At 38.2% G+C, this 21,676-nt stretch overlaps 1 protein-coding gene across 2 annotated transcripts in view; it reads right to left on the reverse strand.

Annotated features, from left to right (window-relative positions):
- Positions 1 to 21,676, reverse strand: part of LOC127662525 (cysteine-rich motor neuron 1 protein-like) — a 195,672-nt gene that overhangs the window by 7,317 nt on the left and 166,679 nt on the right. Inside the window, exons 10-15 of one of the 2 annotated variants that reach the window (XM_052153746.1) lie at positions 15,092 to 15,213; positions 11,660 to 11,872; positions 10,355 to 10,567; positions 7,286 to 7,507; positions 4,811 to 4,999; positions 2,213 to 2,329 (exon numbers count right to left, since the gene is read on the reverse strand). In XM_052153746.1, coding sequence (XP_052009706.1) covers positions 2,213 to 2,329; positions 4,811 to 4,999; positions 7,286 to 7,507; positions 10,355 to 10,567; positions 11,660 to 11,872; positions 15,092 to 15,213 — 1,076 coding nt within the window. Of the gene's footprint in view, positions 1 to 2,212; positions 2,330 to 4,810; positions 5,000 to 7,285; positions 7,508 to 10,354; positions 10,571 to 11,659; positions 11,873 to 15,091; positions 15,214 to 21,676 lie in introns of both variants that reach the window. The other variant, XM_052153745.1, reaches the window with a different exon arrangement.

Genomic DNA, 21,676 nt, shown 5'->3' on the forward strand with positions numbered 1-21,676 from the left:
TGCCTGGTCTGATGAGTCTCGATTTCTGTTGAGACATTCAGATGGTAGAGTCAGAATTTGGCGTAAACAGAATGAGAACATGGATCCATCATGCCTTGTTACCACTGTGCAAGCTGGTGGTGGTGATGTAATGGTGTGTGGGATGTTTTCTTGGCACACTTTAGGCCCCTTAGTGCCAATTGGGCATCGTTTAAATGCCACGGCCTACCTGAGCATTGTTTCTGACCATGTCCATCCCTTTATGGCCACCATGTACCCATCCTCTGATGGCTACTTCCAGCAGGATAATGCACCATGTCACAAAGCTCGAATCATTTCAAATTAGTTTCTTGAACATGACAATGAGTTCACTGTACTAAAATGGCCCCCACAGTCACCAGATCTCAACCCAATAGAGCATCTTTGGGATGTGGTGGAACGGGAGCTTCGTGCCCTGGATGTGCATCCCACAAATCTCCATCAACTGCAAGATGCTATCCTATCAATATGGGCCAACATTTCTAAAGAATGCTTTCAGCACCTTGTTGAATCAATGCCACGTAGAATTAAGGCAGTTTTGAAGGCGAAAGGGGGTCAAACACAGTATTAGTATGGTGTTCCTAATAATCCTTTAGGTGAGTGTATATACGCGTACATATACATACACACTAGGGCTGTTGATTTAACAGGTTATTTTAATGCAATTCATTTTCTAAAAAATAATGAGTTAAAAATTATGCTGCCTTCACGTGCTATCCCACTCGGACGTTGAACATGAACGTGGTGGATTTACTCCTATGCTTTGGATCATTGTCTTGCTGCATAATCCAGTTGAGGTTGAGCTTCAACTCACGGAGTGATGACCGGACATTCTCCAATAAGATTTTCTGGTAGAGAGCAGAATTCATTTTTCCCTCAATTACTGCAATTCACCCTGGCTCTGAAGCAGCAAAGAATCCCCACAACATCACACTAACACCACCATGCTTGACCGTAACTATGTTCTTTTTGTGGAATTCTGTGTTTGATTTACACCAGATGTAATGGGACCCTTGTCTTCAAACAGTTCCACTTTCGTCTCATCAGTCCACAGAACACTCTTAAAATTGTTTTGAGGATCATCAAGGTGTTTTATTTTTTTTGGCAAAATTCAGATGAGCCTTAATGTTCTTCTGGGTTAGCACTCTTCCATGGATGGCATTTTTGGCCAGTGTCTTTCTCATAGTGGAGTCATGAACAGTGACCTTTATTGGATGCTGTCCTTGGCTTTTCTGTGACCTCCTGGATGAGTCATCGTTGTGCTCTTGGAGGAATTTTGTAAGGTCGGCCACTTCTGGGAAGGTTCACTACTGTGCCATGTTTTCTCCATTTGGAGATAATGGCTCTCACTGGGGTTCTTTGGAGTCCCAGATCCTTTGAAATAGCTTTGTATCCCTTCCCAGATGGATGTGTTTCAATCACCTTTTTCCTCATCACTTCTGGAATTTCTTTCAACCTTGGCATATTGTGCTACTGGGTGAGACCTTTAGCTAACTTCATGCTGCTGAAAAAGTTCTGTTTATGAGTTGAGCTGATTGAACAGGGCTGGCAGTAATCATAATTGTCATATAATTTAACAGTGCATCTTGAATTATTAGTTTTTATAATTAATATATTAATAAATCAGGTTTCAACAACTTAATGGCAAGCGCTCCGAGGTAATGCAGCTGTGAAAGACGGCGCTTTGAAGTGACACGTGAGTGAGCAGAACGTTCCATTTTACAAATCCCTCTTGCTTTGTTTCCTCTGTCCTTGTTTCCTTTCCTTAGATCTTTTCCTAATTTCCTAAGCGGGAGGAGCTATGAAGTGAGGAAAAGTAGTAAGGAAAGGGAACAAGGATGACCAATTTCAAAAATGAGAAGCACCCAATGACAAGTAAAATCGAGCTTGCGTAGCGCCATGACATTAGTTGGCCTGAAAGAGAAAACCGATGATAGAGAAGACGGTTTACACAAATGTCGCTATAGCGCCCCCATGCAGCAATGTTGAGAATGCAGCACATACTTGAGTTGGATTATAAATTGCATTCTGACCAAAGAGAAAACTGTCTGTAGAAGGAGAAATTAAATTTTAATTCTGTTATAGCACCCCTTGTGGCAATGCTGAGTATGTAACCCATACTGGCATTTCAGTAGGAATTGTGCTGACACATATCAGAACGTTACGAAGTGCAAAACAACTCTTGAACTCCTACCTCTGAAATGTGGCATGATATCATTTTCACTGTGAGTAGGCCAGGCCGGATGATGTCTCTGCTTGTCTCCACGTTGGTCTGTCTTCTCAATTGGCACGTTTGTGGGTGCATAAGTTTCTATAATTAAAACATCACATGGATGTTCAGGCAAAGATTGAAAGCGAGACAGATTGGGACAAAGGGTGTTTAGAGTTACAGAGCTATACAAGCATGACAGCACATACATACAAATTGTAACTACAATGAAAGGAATTGAGAAGTGCCCACTTGGAATAAACAGAATCAGTTCACTGTGAAATTGCGGGATGCAGGCTAATTAAAAGCTTGTCTTCAGAGCTGCATCTTTGACTGGGAAAGAACCAAAGGGTGAGTGATTACGCAGAGTGCACACAGACACCACTCCAATCCCCCTCATTGATCCAGAGCCAAGTGACACAGCAATAAACCATGATAAATTGCATTATCTCCCAAATGCAAAGAGAGCTAATTTAGCCTCTGTCCAGCTTCAACTTAATCAATCCTTTTAAATGATTCATCTCAACAAGTCCGTATTAGACGAAAGACCCATTCAATTAGAGAGGAGGTTCTAAGTAAACACTGCTTTATGAGAGCCAGAGAGAGAAAGAGATTAAGAGTGAGTGAGAGAGAGAGAGAGAGAGAGAGAGAGAGAGAGAGAGAGAGAGAGAGAGAGAGAACTAAAAACAGCATGACTGCTGGGTACGTGAGCAGAGATATACTACATATTATTTCAGTCATTGCGATCTTTGTTTTAGAGGTCACTGGTTCTTAAACATAATCCTCTATCACTCTTGCCAAGTTTACAATCTTTAAAGACAACATGAAACAGCATTTACAACATTTAAACTTCTGCAATGTGATGTACAGTATTTTTGAGTGAAACAGAATATATGAATCTGCAAATTTATGTAGGGCGGGCCTTTATTTTATCCATGATGATTTCATTGAATCCTTAGAAATTACACAAAATATTGTTTGTTTATTAGTTTTACCAACCTGTTAGGCCTTGATTATGTCAGCAGGGAAGAAAAGTAATTTTAGAGGCAGATACGTTTACATTTTGATCAGAGATAATGAAAACTTTTGTCTTTTAGTCAACATGAAAAGGTATTGTGGTGTGGTGGTGGCATAGTGGACTAAAGCACATAACTGTTAATCAGAAGGTCGCTGGTTCGATCCCCACAGCCACCACCATTGTGTCCTTGAGCAAAGCACTTAACTCCAGGTTGCTCCAGGGGGATTGTCCCTGTAATAAGGGCACTGTAAGTCGCTTTCGATAAAAGTATCTGCCAAATGCATAAATGTAAATGTAAATGTATTGTAACCTATTTTACTTCTGTTATGTGACATATTTCTGGTAATAGAGAGTTTTCAATTGATAAACGATGATAAACTTTTGAGTCATTTTCAATATTTCAAAATATTCTACATCTAGACAATCACATCAGGTATGTTTCGCTATAAATGCAAGCAGTTTGGCAAAGTTAAAAACAACTAGCTAACTGAATCAGTCATATAATTAAATGGTTAGGAAGTATTAGCTGACTAGCAGCTACATAAGTGCCGCTGTCATAGAAACCATTAATACGGCTTGTATCCGCTAACTAGTAGCTAGCTATATGGCTAATATGATATCGTTGTGTATCGAACAAGACAGCTTTGACAAAGCAATCAAGCTATCGACTAAACACAACAACAAATCCGACATCCACTGAAGACAATGTAATTGCCAACATTTAATCGAAAAGAGGTCACACACCTATGTAGGTTTTAATCCTAAACGGAGTATACTTCTTTTACTTCAAATTAAAAGGTAGCTTACCTGGTGGAGTTTAGTTATTCATAAATTTTTGAGTTCTAACAAACATATGTTTTCATGATACATTTACTTTCCTATTAATGGTATTAAATGTTGTGATAAATATAGATATCGAACAATATATTTAAAAAATTATTTTGATAACATTTTGGCCATATCACCCAGCCCTATCTACAGTATATGACAGGTGGTTGGAGGTTAGGAGATGAAAGAGGGATTGGTGACATCCCCAGTAAAGGAAAGTTTTTCAAAAGTTGTTTATTACATTTTGACGAAATCACCAATTAATTTCTCACAATAATCCCAAGGATTAATAAATGGATTCCACAATAAGGAACATGTATTTTAAAAGTTCTTTGGGTATGTTTTCATTTTGTGTTGACTTAAAAATAACATGCAATCCGGAATTATGCATAATAAGAGCAGGAACATTTATTAAGTATATCAATAAATTATGTTTTGATTTCATGCTGTCTTCTACAAATAACACATTTATAATACTGTACTTATAATAAGGAAACTTTCTGAAAAGTGTAGGGTGGACATTTAGTCACAGATCTAAACTTTTTAAACTATTTCTATAGTAAATGCTGTAACCCTCTTTAACAAGACATTCTTTCTAACACAGGCAAGATACAACAGAGCTTCAGTGTTTTTAACCACACAAGTTCACTTTCCACAGTCTATTATCCTGTAATCAGATGATGTAATCACTATCTGAATGGCGCTGTATTGTGAATGCACAGCACGTAATTCCTGACCTGGACACATAGGGCAGCAGCTGCCCTCCACTGTGATTGGCTGATGGCAGGGTACAGCAGGGCAGCTGACAGTCGAACACAAGGTCTGGCCTTGCAGGCAGTAGCAGTGTGTGCAGCTGTCAATGTCCCATCGCTCCTCGTCCATGTACGTCTTTCCATTGAAATGACACACAGCCCGCGGTGTGGCGTCTGGTGAAGAGGTAGCAGAATCACTCAGTCATAACCGTGTCATAAACACCCATTTATAATCTGGTGACAGCAAGGCAACTGCTGATTATATCCTTTTCTCTTTCAGTAGCCACATTTATACATGAAACCCAGTATATTGGCGTAAATTGCCAAATTAACTTTTCCGATACGATATTCACAAAAGCAATGGGTTTCGATATTTTATATAAATTATGTATTGCTGACATTCATACATCCCCACCAGAATGCTGTTGAAGTTGCTGGGAAGTGCCTAGTTGAGCGCAGTGGTATTTTAACGAAATAACCAAATTGGTTTTAATGGGGCTATTAAAAAGCTTTTAAAAAGGACTGAGGGCAGGGGTTAAATTAGGATTTTTTAGGTGGCGGAAAACCTTAAAAACAAAAACAAAACAGAAAACACTACCCCCCCACCACCACCACACATTTTCTTCCCACTGGTTGCATTAATTTGTGATCAAACTGGAACAGAATAGGGAAGTAGCGGAGTGAGGCGGAGCTCATGTGTGCTGCTTTAAGTGAATACTGTGGAAAAGGTTCCGATACAGACTACACGGAAGCATAATGCTTATGTAATTGATTTTAAAGGTTTTTTCGAGTGAGGCCAATATTCTTTTTCTTTTTTGAATCAGAGCTGCCTGAATGTCGTTCTGGATCGTTCCGCCCCAATTTAACCCCTGCATATTGGTTTAACTGCTGAGCTAGCTCACATTTGTCAGCAGAGAAGCATTAGACATATCAGCAGAAGAGCAAGTTATGACATTTTGTATTAAAGATTACGAGGACAATTTTCTTTTCTATAAAAAAACAAAAACAAAACAAATATGAACCAGTAACATGCATTAAGAAAATAAATACGGTAAATCTTTTATTTCATGCCAACTTTAAATGTAATGTAATTTGTGGGGAAAACCCCTTTAACCAGCAGTGTGTGAAATACAGTTAGTGTAGTATATTTGTATTTAATGCTCAGATACCAAGAAGCTTTTTCACTTCAGTTTCAGTCCAATTTGACAAAAAATTCCACATCATAGCAATCTGGCAAGCTAAATCGAAATGACAGATTTTTGACTGCTCTTTCAGGATTTTGTGATAATTTCAAACTCTTTGACAGCACGATCCTTACTTTTATTTGTAGTTAATGCATTGATAGCAAGAAGCTTTTTCGTTTCAATGCCAGTCAAATGTTATAACATGTCTTTCCACAACGTAGCAAGCTAGCTAAATCAAGATGACAGATTTTTGACTGCTTCTAAGGAACTTTGTGATAGGTTCATACTCTATGATAACATGATCCTTACTTAAGTGTATACTTGTAGGTAATCTTAGGAAAGCAAGAAGTTTTTCTATTTGAGTGCCTGTTAATGTGATGACATTTCTATCCACTATGTAGCTAGCTGTCTAGCTAAATCAAGAAGAAAGTTTTAGAACTGCTCCTTCATAACTTTGTGAAAGGTTAAAACTCTTTGACAGCACACTTCTTACATCTATTTGTATACTCAGATAGCAATATTTTTTTAGTTTCATTGCCTGTTGAAATTAGTTACTTTCTGTCTAGAACATAGCTAGCTGGCTAGCTAAATCAAAATGACAGTTTTTTTCGACTGCTCCTTCATAACTTTGTGAAAGGTTAAAACTCTTTGACAGCACACGTCTTACATATATTTGTAGGTAATATTCTCATAGTAAGAAAATGTATTCATTTCAGTGTCTCTCAAGCTGGTACATTTTTGACTGCTTTTACAAATTCTTCCACAGCACACTTCTCATATAAAGAACCCTTACATGTGTTTGAACTGTTCATGTTCTAGAAGGCACATTAAGTAGCAACTTGTGACTGATTGTCACTGACGTACGTAAATAACAATTCAAATTTGTATCTGTCTTTCACGGAAAGCTATCAAATGGCTTCCGGATACGTGGAATATAAAATTATATCAACTTAATTTCCGATGGCAAAGGCTATGTGTGTTAAACTGCCTAGTTTGGGCAAATGTGTTCGTTTCAATTTTGCTACACCTCAGTTTAATGGTACAGAATGACTGTATTAAAACAGTGATGCATTGTGGTGAAGGGTGAGGGTCGAAATCCCTTGTCTCTTCAGATATATCAATACATATATATATATCCTTTTATATCAATATCTATCTATATTCTGTTGCTTAACTTCTTTAATAAAATGATGAATTAACTATATACCAAACTGTTAGGGGTATAACAGTGGTATCCAGAAATGTCCAGACATGTTAACATTTTAGGAGAACAAACCTAGACAGTACGGGCAGCACTGGCCTTTCCTGAGCACAGGTCGGGGGCAGTTGACGGGTGGGCAGGACTCAGGGTAGCAACTGATGGCTCCATCCAGACAGACACAGCTGTAGCAGACATTGGGTTTCCATGACTCAGCGGCCAGGAAGATATCACCATCCTCATTCTTGCAGTAACCGGGCATACTGTCATTACTGGGCATCTGAGGGGTGACAGGGTCATCTGAAGGGAGAACAAAGAAAATGATTTATTTACTAAGAAATCACAAGCTCAGTGTTGATGGGGAAATATATACAGCTCTGGAAGAAATTAAAATTCCACTGCAAAATTATCAGTTTCTCTGAATTTATTATTTATAGGTATGTGTTTGAGTAAAATTAACATTTTTGTTTAATTCTATTAAGTACTAACAAAATTTCTCCCAAATTCAGAATAAAAATATTGTTAGAGCATTTATTTGCAGAAAATGACTTCCTTCTGCTCTGACAATGTTCCCCAACTCTGAGGACTGGTTTTTCCAGCAGGACAATGCTCCATGCCATACAGCCAGGTCAGTCAATGTGTGGATGTATGACCACCAGATCAAGACTCTTTTTTCGTTTTTTCGAGCCACGTCAACAGGTGGCAGCATGACCCAACAAAGGTCACAAGCAGCGCAGCTGCAGAATGAGAACCACTCACTCAGGAAGCACAACAGGATATGGGAATCTTAAGATACATTAATCAATTTTTTATTAATCTGCAACAATAATGAAATGTATGAAAATAATTTGTGTCACTGGTATTCAGCATCATAAACACCACATTTTTAAGATGCTGTGTCAAGTTAAAGTAGTGGAAACTTTGAAAATCATGTCTCAATATTCCTGAATTCTGTTTGAAAAGCGTTTCCCATTCTGTTTCTGCACTGCTTGTGAGGTTGAGGCATGCTGCGGCTTGTGAAAACATGTACTTCAAGCTTAAATTGTATATTTATTACGAAATTTATGTACATGTTAGTGGACATGATTAATTGCGTTAATTTTTGAACATGTTTATATATATATATATATATATATTATATTTAAGGCCTACATATTATATTTATAATTATTTGAATTATTGTGCATTATTTATATTTTTATGCATTAAATATACATATATATATATATAAGGGTTTTGCCTTAAATTAATGAGAATTTTAGGGATAAATCTGCATAGTATCGCTTTGTAATAACTTATTATTTTGGTAAGATATGTGATTCGGACATGTTCCTGACAATTTCATGAGTGATGAGTGAATGATAATTGCTCTCAATTTAAAGGAAACATTGAATCTGTGGTTAGAAAATCAGTGATATCCAGTTTACTAGTTAAAATCAGAGTCAAAACTAAACAGTTGATAATTGAAAATCACTACTGAAGACATGGATTGCCAGACAGAGGATGATGGTTTAAACTAACCATTGATACTAAAGCCTTGCATCCAAGCATTAACTGAAATGATGTACTAAAAGTTTATTACAATGGTTTCCTATGGTTATCAAGAGGCTGTATTTGCTCCACACTACAACGTGTAATTGAGAATATTTCTAATGCGGCTTCTCATCCTCTGGTTAAAGCAAGAAATGTCAACACATTTTATTTGGCTAAAACACAAAAGTCTTCAACACATCAATATTCATTACAATGCTAACAATCTCAGCAAAGCACATATCTTCATTTTGTGATTTCATTAAGAAAGCTGAAACTCATTTCAGAAAGGATGAGAACATTCTAAAGGGCAAAGGAAGTTTGTTATAGTTAAGAGGCTGAAACATTTTCTGAAGTGTGCATCCATTCTATTCCTCTGTCCTCTCTAGCTCTCAGAGTGTTGATCATGTACTGCTGTGCCCATGCACTATTCATAATTTCCCCCCAAACGCATGCATTATGCACATTCACATTTTTAAACTTTCCTTCAGTTATAGTTTTGCAAGGTGTCTCACGCATCTATGCTCTAAAAGTCCTTGCAAATATGAAAAAAAATTATAATAATTATGCTTTTGTGTCTATCTTGATTGAGAATATATAACAGCTACCTCGACTCTAATGTCCTCCAAAATAAAGATTTTAGTAAGCACACCTGAGCACACCTGAGGACTTTATCTTTGGCACAGTCAATATTTAAAACTGTAATCAAAAAGTCCTTAATGATCGATACATCAATTATTGTTCAGCACGTTATTTTCTCTATATGTTTTTGAGGCCTCAATATATTAAAATTTGCTAACATTTAAATTGCAAGCCTAATTTGTGTGCTTTCTAATAATGTAGTATGGTGTAGTAGCTTTGGGAGACCACAAGGGGATGATATAATATTTACTGTACTTAATACTGAAGAATGTAGCACACCGGACGAGAAGCGCAGCCTTGCAGGTAGTACAAGGCACAGGTATCACACTCTGTACACATCGATTTGGTGCATCAAAGTTGTGAATCTACTAACCAAACACAAATGCTGCTAAGAATGTACAAAGCGATGTTGATGAGTTTGCAGGTAAGTGTATGAAACTGGTGTAACTGTGCAAACTGAACAATTAAAAATGGTGACATTTATTAAGCATATTCAAGCTGTCAAACCACAAAAAGACATACTTGTATCTGAAAATACATAGTGTAGGCCATATGAATGATACATATACACAATATATCATCCAGTGATGGCTAGAGTAAATAACCCATGTCCTTTGATAATGATTTGGGTCGAATTTAACGGAAAACTATGCGAGTTGTGCTCCGTGCCACTGCAGAATTTTGAGCAGCCTCAAAATTCGTAGTTGGATGCCAACGGTGTGTGTACATTCATAGAAAACAATTGTTTTGAATTTTAGAATGCGCCATGTCATCCATGACATGTGACCCCCTTAAAGTTACACTGGTGCTCAGAAATATATATGAAGTGAAGTAGAATCTTGTGCAACAATTAGCCCAATTTGTATCTGGAAAAATGCACATATAGATCGATAATCATCGGGCAAATTTTCGAATTATCGATGCAAGGAAAAGCCTAATATCTGTCCATATGTAACTTCTTTGTTGACAGCTCACCTGGACAGTGAGGGCAGCAGGAATCCTGCGTTCTGATTGGACTATGGCAGAGCAGGGGCGGGCATACCTCCGTCTCACAAAGCACACGGCCACTGTGGCAGGTGCATTGAGTGCAGGAATCAATGTTCCATGTCTCGCCCTCCACAAAGTACTCTCCACCCGGAGCCAAACACACAGATGCCTCGCTCAGCTCCGGCTTATGAGAACTGGACTCTTCTGAAAGAGACAATGGAGCATTAATGCAATGCTTGGAAGAGATTTTTAACTCTATGCTGAAAAATACTGAGCACTTTGGAAGTTTTCTAGTGGTTCATCAAGGTTTCAAAGGTGCATATTAGGAATACATGTCCGGGGCATATTTTAATGCAAAATATCTATTTAAAAATCTAAAATTATAGAAAATGTAGCCTATTTTTATATCACAAATCATTTTTTCTATCGTGACAATTTTTATGACATGTATATTTGACCCCAAAATCTAATTAATGAAATACATCAGTTTAGCTTGTGTGTGCGTGTGTGTGAGTGTGTGTGTGTGTGAGTGCATGTTTGTGTGAGTGTGTGTGCGCATGTGTGAGTGCATTGTGTGTGAGTGTGTGTGTAAGTGAGTGTGTGTGTGTGTGAGCGTGAGTGTGTAAGAGTGTGTGAGTGTGTGTGTGTGTGTGTGTGTGTGTGTGTGTGTGTGTGTGTGAGTGAGTGTGTGTAAGTGTGTGTGTGTGTGTGTGAGTGTGTGAGCGTGTATTTATCAATTTGTGGGGAACAAATGTGCCCATAAGGATAGTAAAACCAGAAATATTTGACGTTGTGGGGACAATTTGTCGGTCACCATGAGGAAAACAGCTGATAAATCATACTAATTTATGTTTTATGAAAATGTAAAAATGCAGAACGTTTTCTGTGAGGGTTAGGATTAGGGTCACGGGATAGAATATAAAGTTTGTACAGTATAAAAATCATTATGTCTATGGAAAGTCCCCATAAAACAGGGAAACACAACATTGTGTGTGTGGGGGGTTAAAACTATTATTAATAGTGATTTTAATAAGATTCACATTATTGTATTACAGTAAAAATTTACAGTTTTATGGCATTAAAGTAATAACAATTGAGGGGGTAGAGTTGCTTAACTGTCAAAAATACACTTAATTTTAAATATAAATGCAAAAAAAAAAAAATGTACTACGTTTTCGTGAGATTCACCAACAAACATTTTCTAAGATGACTTTTAAATGAAATGACATAAATAGTATCATTAATTATCCACAAATCATAAGCTTCTTTACATATTGTGAGGTGCTGACTTACCTGGGCAGGTGGGGCAACAGTGGCCATTTCGGATGATGGGGTTGTCACAAGGGGGCACAGGGCAAGAAATTAGGGCACACATTTCTCTCCCAGCATGGCAGTAACAATCTCTACAGCCGTCATGCCAGCTCTGCCTGTTCTCATGTCTCCGGCCATCCATAGACAGACAGGAGTCCAGTTCCACTGGGGGAGCCACAGATGACGAGCTCTGATCTACACAGAGAAACATATGAAAGAACACTCAACACATTATCTCAATCCCAGCATTCACATACAGTACTGTGCTAAAGTTTTAGGCACTTGTGAAAAATGTTGCATAGTGAGGATGTCTTCAAAAATAATGCCAGAAATAGTTTTCATTTATCAATTATCATCATACAAAGTCTAGTAAACATAAAAAAAGCTAAATCAATATTTGGTGTGGCCAACTTTGCCTTTAAAATAGCACCAATTCTCCTAGGTACACCTGGACACAGTTTTTCTTGGTTGTTCGCAGATAGGATGATGCAAGCTCCTTGGAGAATTCACCACAGTTCTTCTATCTATTTAGACTGTCTCAATTACTTCTATCTCTTCATGTAATCCCAAACTGACTCTATGTTCAGTGGGGGGCTTTGTGACATCTCTTGCAGAGTGCCCTGTTCTTCTATTCTAATCTTTTCTATTTGCAAAAGTAATGTTTGGGAGTCTAAAATGCATTTTTCCAATTAACACACTAAAGCTGAAGATATAAATAACCATCTTAAGACAAATGGTTTTGTGAAACATCTTAAGTGCCTAAAACTTTTGCACAGTACTGTATCTTACAAAAGTACTGTGGCAGGATGTTGCTCTTTCATAGCTCAGGAGAAATAATGACTTCTCATTTCAAGTTTCACTCAAAAATCTACTTTGTGTCAGATGCTTCCTATGGAATAGTATCAGATTTTGAAATCATGGTACTTTTTTGTATAGCGTAAGACCTTAGATTTTTGTACCATGATAAAACCATATTTCTTTAAAGTACCTTGGAATACTATGTAAATATCATGTTTTATGAATATCAAGCAGTATCCTAAAAATATGTGCTAAGCATAGACATTTGATTGCATTTATAGTGTATGCAGAGCACAATTCAAACATCTCTGAAGGAGGTTGTACTGTAGACACAGAAGTTTGGTTCTAAGAGATGCTTTGGCATATTAATAGTGAAACATGGAAGCCAGAGTATTCAGAATCATTTCTACATTTACATTCCAGACATTTGACCTCTTCAATGACAACATTTTCACCGACTGCCCTCTGCAGACAGCGTGAAATGACAAAATATGCAAGTGTTGCCTCACATCCCCCAAAGCCCAGAACACAAAACATTCTCCAATCTCATTCTATCTGCCAAGAGCATCACCTCTCACTGCCTCTTCATAACAGCAGCAGGGCCCCAGCCAGGCCCCAGTCAATATCACACAACCATTGCACATTGATTAAAATCCTGTCTGGCTGATCTGAGGCGGATGCACACTTTCAAAAATTCAACCCAAGCTAGATTAAAAAAGCCTTTTCTCGCTCTTCCGTCTCATTAAACGGCCCGAGCTTGTGAATATTTCACGTGCCAGCTTCATCATTGAGGCTGAATCAAATGAGAACACAAGAGGAGCATGAATAATGGAGGGGTGCGACTAACTGTGGGCCTGGCTTTTGTGTACAACAGGTGGCTCTCAGAATAAATGGGAAACACGGGGAGGGGGGATGAGTCAGGCTGGAGAGCCTGGACTCTATGAACATAACGCTCAGCAGTCTTCTGTGAAACATACAGCACACGGCTCGCACTTCAACGCTTTCAATAAATTAAAGAAATAACACCTTGACATATCGATCCAGCTGTAAGGGGCTGAAGTTAGCACTCCATAACCTCAGAAACCAACATTTAAAACAAACCTGAGAACATTTTTAAAGAGTTTAAAAGTGCTGTAAGCGATTTCAGCCGTTCCACGAGACTGAGCCGTTGAATTAGCCACGCCCCCTCTTTCCAAAACCCTACACTCCAAAGATAACAAATTAGCTTTATTGAGACCAACATCGTGCAGAAATGGTTGTTTAAAACAACAGCAGAAAAATAGCACCCTCAAAAGGACAACTGTTATGAACAACATGGCTTAAAAATGGCAGTAAGCCATTGCCGAATCATTGCCATTTCAAAAATGGCAATGATTCGCTGCAACTAAAATACTATGAGAACGCTGTTTACAGAATCTAGTGCGGTCACTGAGACAGGTGAGATATCTTACAACACTTAATTAATATCTTTCAGGGAGTATTTAGCATTTTTTTTGCATAACTTTTCATGGGGAAAAAAATAAAAGCATTTGCTTAGATCACCTTTAACGAAATTTACATACATTCTTTATTTAAAATTGTATCAAATTTGATTTGAAATTTGAACGTTCTCAAAAAAGGTACTGATCAGTGTTAGCTGTCTATAACAAGGGGTGTTCTATAACATTAAATACAGCAATAAGTGGGGCTGTTGATTTAACATGTTAATTCAGTGTGATTAATTATATAAAAATAATTTGTTAAAATAATTTACACAATGAATCATGTCCCCAGACCACAATAAGGATTATTCATACCATCGGAGCAACTCAAGCTTAAAGTACCACCTCTATTCAGCAGGGGGCAGTAAGCGAAACTCCAAATGTTTAGGCAACACAGCAGTGCAGACAAAAAAAACACACTCAGGCTTGCTTGACACTGACAGAACAAGATGAGAACATGTTCTTGCGGTCAAACACAGCAGGATGGAGCACAATTCCAAATGACCTTGACTAATAAACTTGACTTGACTGGAAAGGGGTTGAATAGACTAGAAAACAACGTCCTACATGCACAATACCTGACCCCCACAATGGCAATCACGAGGGCATAAATACACAAGGACAGCAAACACATGACAATGAAAACCAATAACAACACTGAACTAATAACAAGATATATAGACAATAAGCCAATGAGAACAAGACACATGAACATGATGGAAACAGGATATCACATGATTAGACAAGGAAGTGAAATAATTTCAAAATAAAAGACCTGAAACAATGAACATGAATCTAAACATGAAACAAGAATGCACAAATATGTTACATCCGCACTGCTATATACTGTATTTTAAACTTCAAATATGTTCCAATTGTCTTTTTTGTACTGCATTGTGTAGCAGTTTCGTTTTAACTTCTTTCAGTGTGTACAGACAAATTAATTTATTATCACTAGAAACTTGTCCCAATGCACTTGATTAGGACAGTGTAACAGGTCACAAGTATATCAGCTACTTTACAGTGGCTTTGAATGTGTCTCAACCAATCAGAATTCGAAGTTGTAACCATCCATTTTACATTTGAAAATATACAATCAGTCATTTTTACCAAAAAAGGAAAAGAAGAGGCCTACCTCTACACTGACAAATAAGACAGCCCAACTCATCGTGCTGGAAGCCCACTGGACAGGCCTTGTCACATGGCAGCTCAGGGCATTTCTTGCAACGGCAGGTATTACAGCCATGCTTGTTCTTACTGATAAGAGAAAAAGAGAGAGGGAGAGAAAACGAGAGATAAAAAGAGACATAAAGATTTACAATATGAACAGATAAATAAATTGCCATAAATACAGTATAATAACTAGATTCTTGCCACGATAATAACTTGATTTTTGCCGCCACGATTCTAGGATGATTTTGCTTTGCATTTTCTACAGTGTTCTAAGAGGTATTTAGCGCATTGCAAGGTGGTTGCTAGGGTGTTCAGGGAGGTTGCTAGGTGACTGCTTACTGGATCATATAGGACCCTTTGGGATTTATGGGATTTTCCCACCCATTTCAACATCTACCCGGCAAAAAAACAAACAAACAAACAAAAAACATTTATAAGATTGCTTAGAAACAAACTGTACACTACATGCCAAACTTTGTTCAATCCTCAAAACCTAAGTATGAGCAAAAGTAATAGTGCTTGCCTTGGCAAGACATCTAAAAACATGACTTCTTGTTCATTAAAGGTGCTGTAAGTGATTTTAGCATTCTGAAGCTTTCACGTGACTCAGCCGTTGAATTAGCGACGCCCATAATTCCAAAACCCTGCCGTTCAAAGATAATTTTGAGATAAAAATCGAGCAAAAGAGACGCATTGTTTGTTCCTGTGGCTGTCAAATTCAACAGTGGCACAATAGCGCCCTCATCTGACAAACATTATGAATCATAGACTCAACGATCCGCTTCAAGTACAACACTATGCGAACTAGCTAAATTATTGACGGTCCGCTGACACATTTTCTTTTTGCGTTTACAAAGTCTACAGCTGTCCCAGAGACCGGTGAGATATCTCAGGACACTTATTTCATTAATATCTTTAAGAGAGTAGGAACATATTTGGAATATTTGTTCATGGAAAAAATTGCTTAAAGCACCTTTAATTTTGATACAGACACTGGTTCAAAGTTCTTTACAGAGACAATTTTGTGTCAACAGTGTGTAAAATACTACTGATATTAGACAACTTAAAATAATGCTAAGATCAAGATCAAAAAATCCAAACTTATTCCATAAAGAGCCAGTACAGTCTCTCAAGCAGTCTCACATCAATGCTTTTGTACTGTGCAAGCATTACACACCAGGTGCCTATGACATGGTCCAATGAGAGAGAGCAAGTGACAGAAAGGCAGCGAGAGGAGACAAAGTGACTTTGTTGACCTTACTTGGAGTCCTGTCAACAGATGGCACATTAAAGATGACGACCAATCAAAATGTTCCCTGATGGCCAAGGGTACAAACTTTTGCAGGGCATTTTGGCCAGAATCCCGACTGCCCATCACGCGCACAAAAGCCCCATCCCTCATCCCCTATCCACTCTTATATCTTCTGAATAATAGGGCTGGGAAGCGGCCATGTGAACTGCATATTTGGTTTGGTGATAAGGCGCTATCAGGTGTGACGTCAGCAGTGGGGAATATCAATATTCTTTGTGCAGGTAGAGGAGGGAGCCAGTTCTAAATGGCATGCATTATTCAGGCCGCGAGCTTGAACCTCGGCCATAACTTTGAAGGGGCATAAATAGATATCTAAAATTAGAATCTCAGATGCAAGCATTTGCACTTGTGTGCTCATTCATGACGGCAGAATTGAGCTGGCGAGAAACAACGAGGGGCCACGGGTCGAGCTGTGATAAATAAAGTCTCCTTACTCAACTACACCTGAAGGGACGAATCTCTGATAGGGACTCTAGAGATGTAGTGCCAGCTGGAGCTGCCTTCTTGTTCTCTGCACTTGTTGTAATAGTTAGCCTCTGGTCGTAATCCCAACTCTAAGAGGAGATGAGCAGCTCAGGTCCAACCTGATTTTATTACAGAACTGCAATAAGTGGGGTTACAGAACCCCACTGTGTTAGTAGGGATACTTTTAAACAACATTCCCAAATGCTTACCCATGGGCAGGCCAAGAGGGAATCAGCTAAGATCTAAAATTTGTATGCACTGAATTTAAGAGAAGATCAGCAGAATTGAGCAAAATGGATTTAACTCTAAATAAAAAAGGTAAAAGTTGTTAAAGACCCCATATAAATTTAGACAAAGTTAAGGGCTTGTCGTTTTTCTTAAATAACCAATAGGCTTTAGTAATGTCACACCTGTGAACTGTGATTTAGTACTTGCTAGTCGATGCAGGTGGAATTAGGGAAGGGACATTCTCATTCTAGGGAGCATTTGATTGGACACAAAATCTGTGTAGTGCAACATGAGTCATCAATATTTTTGGACAGTTTGCCCTGAACAGAAAAAAACACTTTTAGGAGTACAATAGTATACAGATGGCTTCAAAGCTAATAGTGGCCTTTAAACAGAGCTGAGAATACTACACTCAAATTGGTAGCTGAAAGCAAAATCTAAATATTTAACAAATGAACAAGCAAAAGTCCAGTGTCCCAGTTCTCAAAACACACACACACACACACACACACACACACACACACACACACACACACACACACACACACACACACACACACACACACACAAGCAAAGCAAAAACACTGACAATTTGCATCACGTAATATAGAATAGTATAATTTTAGCACTGGGCACTTTTGGCGTTTGGAGCCCAATAATAAAGTTTTTAAATCAAATTACTTGCAGTCATTGGATGGAGTCAAAGAGTTCTTACTCTTCTTCTCCAGTCTCATCTTCATTCAACGCAAGGTGTCTCTTTAACATGCTGAGTGCACAGCTCCACAGAAGATTTTACAAATTGTGTAGGCGATCTGCCTGTGTAATTGGAGCAGGTTTTTTTTTCAGATGTGGAGAACCAGTGTTTATTTGTGGTGGTGTCAATACATGGTGTTGCGTAGATTAGGCCTCAGCTTCGCTATCGCAACTCATTCTTTACACAGCGCAATCAGACGCGCTGATCTGAGCTGGCCCTAATTAGCTGTCAGGTCCACACTTGCAGCCGAACACAAACGAGCAACGCATAGAGTAAGGGATCATTTTGTCATTCACAATTTCTGTAGACCGTGTGAGGAACTGTGCGGTAGGTTTTTTCGGTTTGTAAACAAACGGCTGCTGCCTGTCTTGATCGTATTTTATATCATTGGAATATCATTGACATGCAAATTGAAGGATAAGAAATGACTGGAATTAATACAAATTGTATTATGACATCTGTGAAGTGAAGATAATGGAGAAAGTAGGACATTCTTATGCTAATCCTAACAGCAAATCACTATACATGATTGATTTAAAAAAAATTGGTTTCATAAATTAATAAATTGCATGTAATTTAGCTGACACTTTTCTCCAAAACACATTTGGCTCAAGGTTGCAATTATCGTCCCTTGTGAGGTTTGAACCTATAGCGTTTTGGTTACCAGCCCAGAGCTTTAAACACAGCACAGCACCGCAACACACCAAACTGAGCTAAAATAGTTCCCTCAATAATTAAAATGTTGACATTATTTACTCATACTCATACTGTTACAAATCTGCATGACTATGCTATTTGGAACATGAATGAGCACGAGTGTGGTTTGAGGGCTATAGTAGAGGAGAAGATTTTCAATGAATAACAATTTAGATTTCAATCTATTCATTACACAAAGGTTTTTAGCTGCATTTAGCAACATTATTTATTCTATTGGCCTGCAGTGCTCTATAATACAGAAAATAGGAAAAAAGCATGTATTTGCTCCATAGGCTAAACATGAGGAAAAATGGCACCATAAAAAAAAACAAATTGAAGCCAGGGCTCCGGATTGAAAGCATAATATCATAGAGTTCATGATTTTATGGTTTAATGGCACTGGGATAAAATATTGCAGTTTTAATGGGTTTCAATGGAGACATTTTTTACTTTAAGGTCCTGAGACTATTTTGTGTACATGGTGTTGAAATATAAAAATTCCCCTAAAAATACACACCTTAGGCAAAATATATGGCGTTGGCATTAACACAGCCAAAATGATCAAAAAAACTAAAATGAAAAAGACAAAAATGCCCCGAAGGTCGCACAAGCGGTAACTAATTTTTGGTGATATGAACTATGGCAGGGTTTCTCAACCACTGAATTATTGTCTACTGGGCCGCAAGACCTTTTCTGTCATGAGTAAAAAGAACAATTAGAAGGATTGAACTGTACATTTGCAATGTTTGGGGGAACAGTGACCTCTATTGTCAAATCTTGTTGATATCTCCAGGTTTGCGTAAACGACCGTAAATCAGAAGCTGCATTTCTCTGATGTTAATTATCAGCTGTCCAATCATAAATGATATGAATCGTTCTTTTTGGAGTGATTTACGTAGAGCAGTGGTTCTCAACCGGTGGGGCGCGCCCCCCCGGACACTCTCCCGCGGGGGCGCGAGTAGGCTACGATGGAAGGGGAAAAAACTGGAAAAAAAAATGTTTTGGGCACATTTTTTTTTTATCACTAAACTACTGTCATAAAAAGTTATAGTTTTGTATATACATAACCTCTGAATAAAAATTAAAATGTGTTTGGACTGATTTAAAAAAAAAAGTTTTGAACAAATTTGATTGGTTTGTCGATAGTGAGCGCAAATGCAGGTGATAAGCGGTTTCATTAAGCGAGTCATTGAGTCGTTCATTCAAACGATTCGTTCAAACGGCCGATTCATCAAGAATGAGACAGATGTTTGTGAATGGGTCATTGAATCTTTGACTCAACCGATTCGTTCACAACACTGAATCATTCAAAACACGATTGAGTATTGCTGTGAGATGCGCTGTGGCTATGCTGTGATCTTTGTTTGGATTCATCGGATCTATTTTCGCTGCTAAAATAGACCAAAACTGTCATTATTTCGTCTAAAATGTAAGTGACTTAATATTATTAACTTGTTTGTTGAACTGTCATATGAAATCAGTGTCACATTTTCAATCGTGAGGTGATGGTAAATTAAGTGATGGTCAATTGTCAGCTCTCTTGGTCGTCAGGTCGTGTGATGTATGTTGCTGAACTGTATTCAAATGTTATAAATATAAAAACACCACATTTTGAAATTTAACTGCAGTATGTCAATTTAGTTTATTTGTGTGTGCTGCGCTCATAGACTTTAGAAAACGGCGCTCATTTGGTTGATTTCAACCTGTCTTTGCAAGGCCGCGAAACTCATATTTTGCTCCTTGCAGACAAAGTGCACGCCTTCACACAAAAACTAGACCTCTGGCATGGCCGCCGCATCAGTCGAGGGAACAGGGCCATGTTCCCCAGCCTTGCAGACTTTATCACTGATGCAGGCACGTCACACGATTTCTCCTCCCCTTTTCAATCAGCGTCTGAGCACCTGTCAGCAATGAGAAAGCAATTTGCGACGTACTTTAAAGAGGATTATCGCTCTTTTGCGTGGGTTCGAGATCCGTTTGTGTGCACAGCAAACGAGCTATCAATTGATATGCAGGAACAGCTTATTGAGCTGAAGAGTGACAGTAGACTGAAGGAACTCTTTAGCTCCTGCCCTCTTTCGTCATTCTGGGCAGCATTGATGCAGGAATACCCTGAACTCTGTGACGTCGCCTTGAAGATTCTCCTTCCTTTTGCGTCGACATATTTGTGTGAGGCAGGATTCTCAAAAATGACTGCACTCAAAACGAAATACCGCAATCGTGCACAAATCGAGGATGATTTGAGGCTATGTTTATCAAACATTGAGCCAAGAATTGAGGATCTTTGCAAGGCAAAGCAGGCTCAGGTCTCACATTAACATCACCTACCAGCAAGCTTCTGTAAAAAATGCTGGTGCCAATTCCCAATTATAGCAATAGCCTAGTAATGATAATAGGCCTACTACTACTCATAATAATAATAATAATAATAATAATAATAATGCCTGCAAGCTCACATTAGAAGTCTGGTGCTACTGCCAATAATAATAATAATAATAATAATAATAATAATAACAACAATAAAGCATGTAACTTCATATAATTATATAGCAATAGCCTAGTAATGATAATAGGCCTACTACTACTCATAATAATAATAATAATGCCTGCAAGCTCACATTAGATGTCTGGTGGTACTGCCAATTATAATAATAATAATAATAATAACAACAATAAAGCGCGGGGCGGGGCGGGGGGCACTGGGGCCCCAACTGCAATGAACCAGCTTTGGGGGGGCCCAGCTTGCAAAAGGTTGAGAACCCCTGACGTAGAGGATCCTCAACATGCGGCACGCTCTTTTTGCGGCCCGCGTTATGATTATGACAGCACAGTTAGAGTGGGAAATCTCAATCTCAATTTAATCACTCATCAGTGTGAATCTGTCAAACTCATTTGAATAGCTTAAAGGTGGACGAAGTCATTTTAATCCAATACACTTTATCAAATTCTGCAGATATCTCTCACGGTCAGCTAGCTGCCCGTTCTGTGTGTGCATGTATTTTAATTTAAATTATTGAACTGTTACCTCACTAATTTAGGCTTTTATATAGGCTTGTATGACATTATATTATAGTATAAACAAAAAAATTCTT

The sequence above is a fragment of the Xyrauchen texanus genome, chromosome 22 (genome assembly GCF_025860055.1).
Source record: "Xyrauchen texanus isolate HMW12.3.18 chromosome 22, RBS_HiC_50CHRs, whole genome shotgun sequence".
Taxonomy (NCBI): domain Eukaryota; kingdom Metazoa; phylum Chordata; class Actinopteri; order Cypriniformes; family Catostomidae; genus Xyrauchen; species Xyrauchen texanus.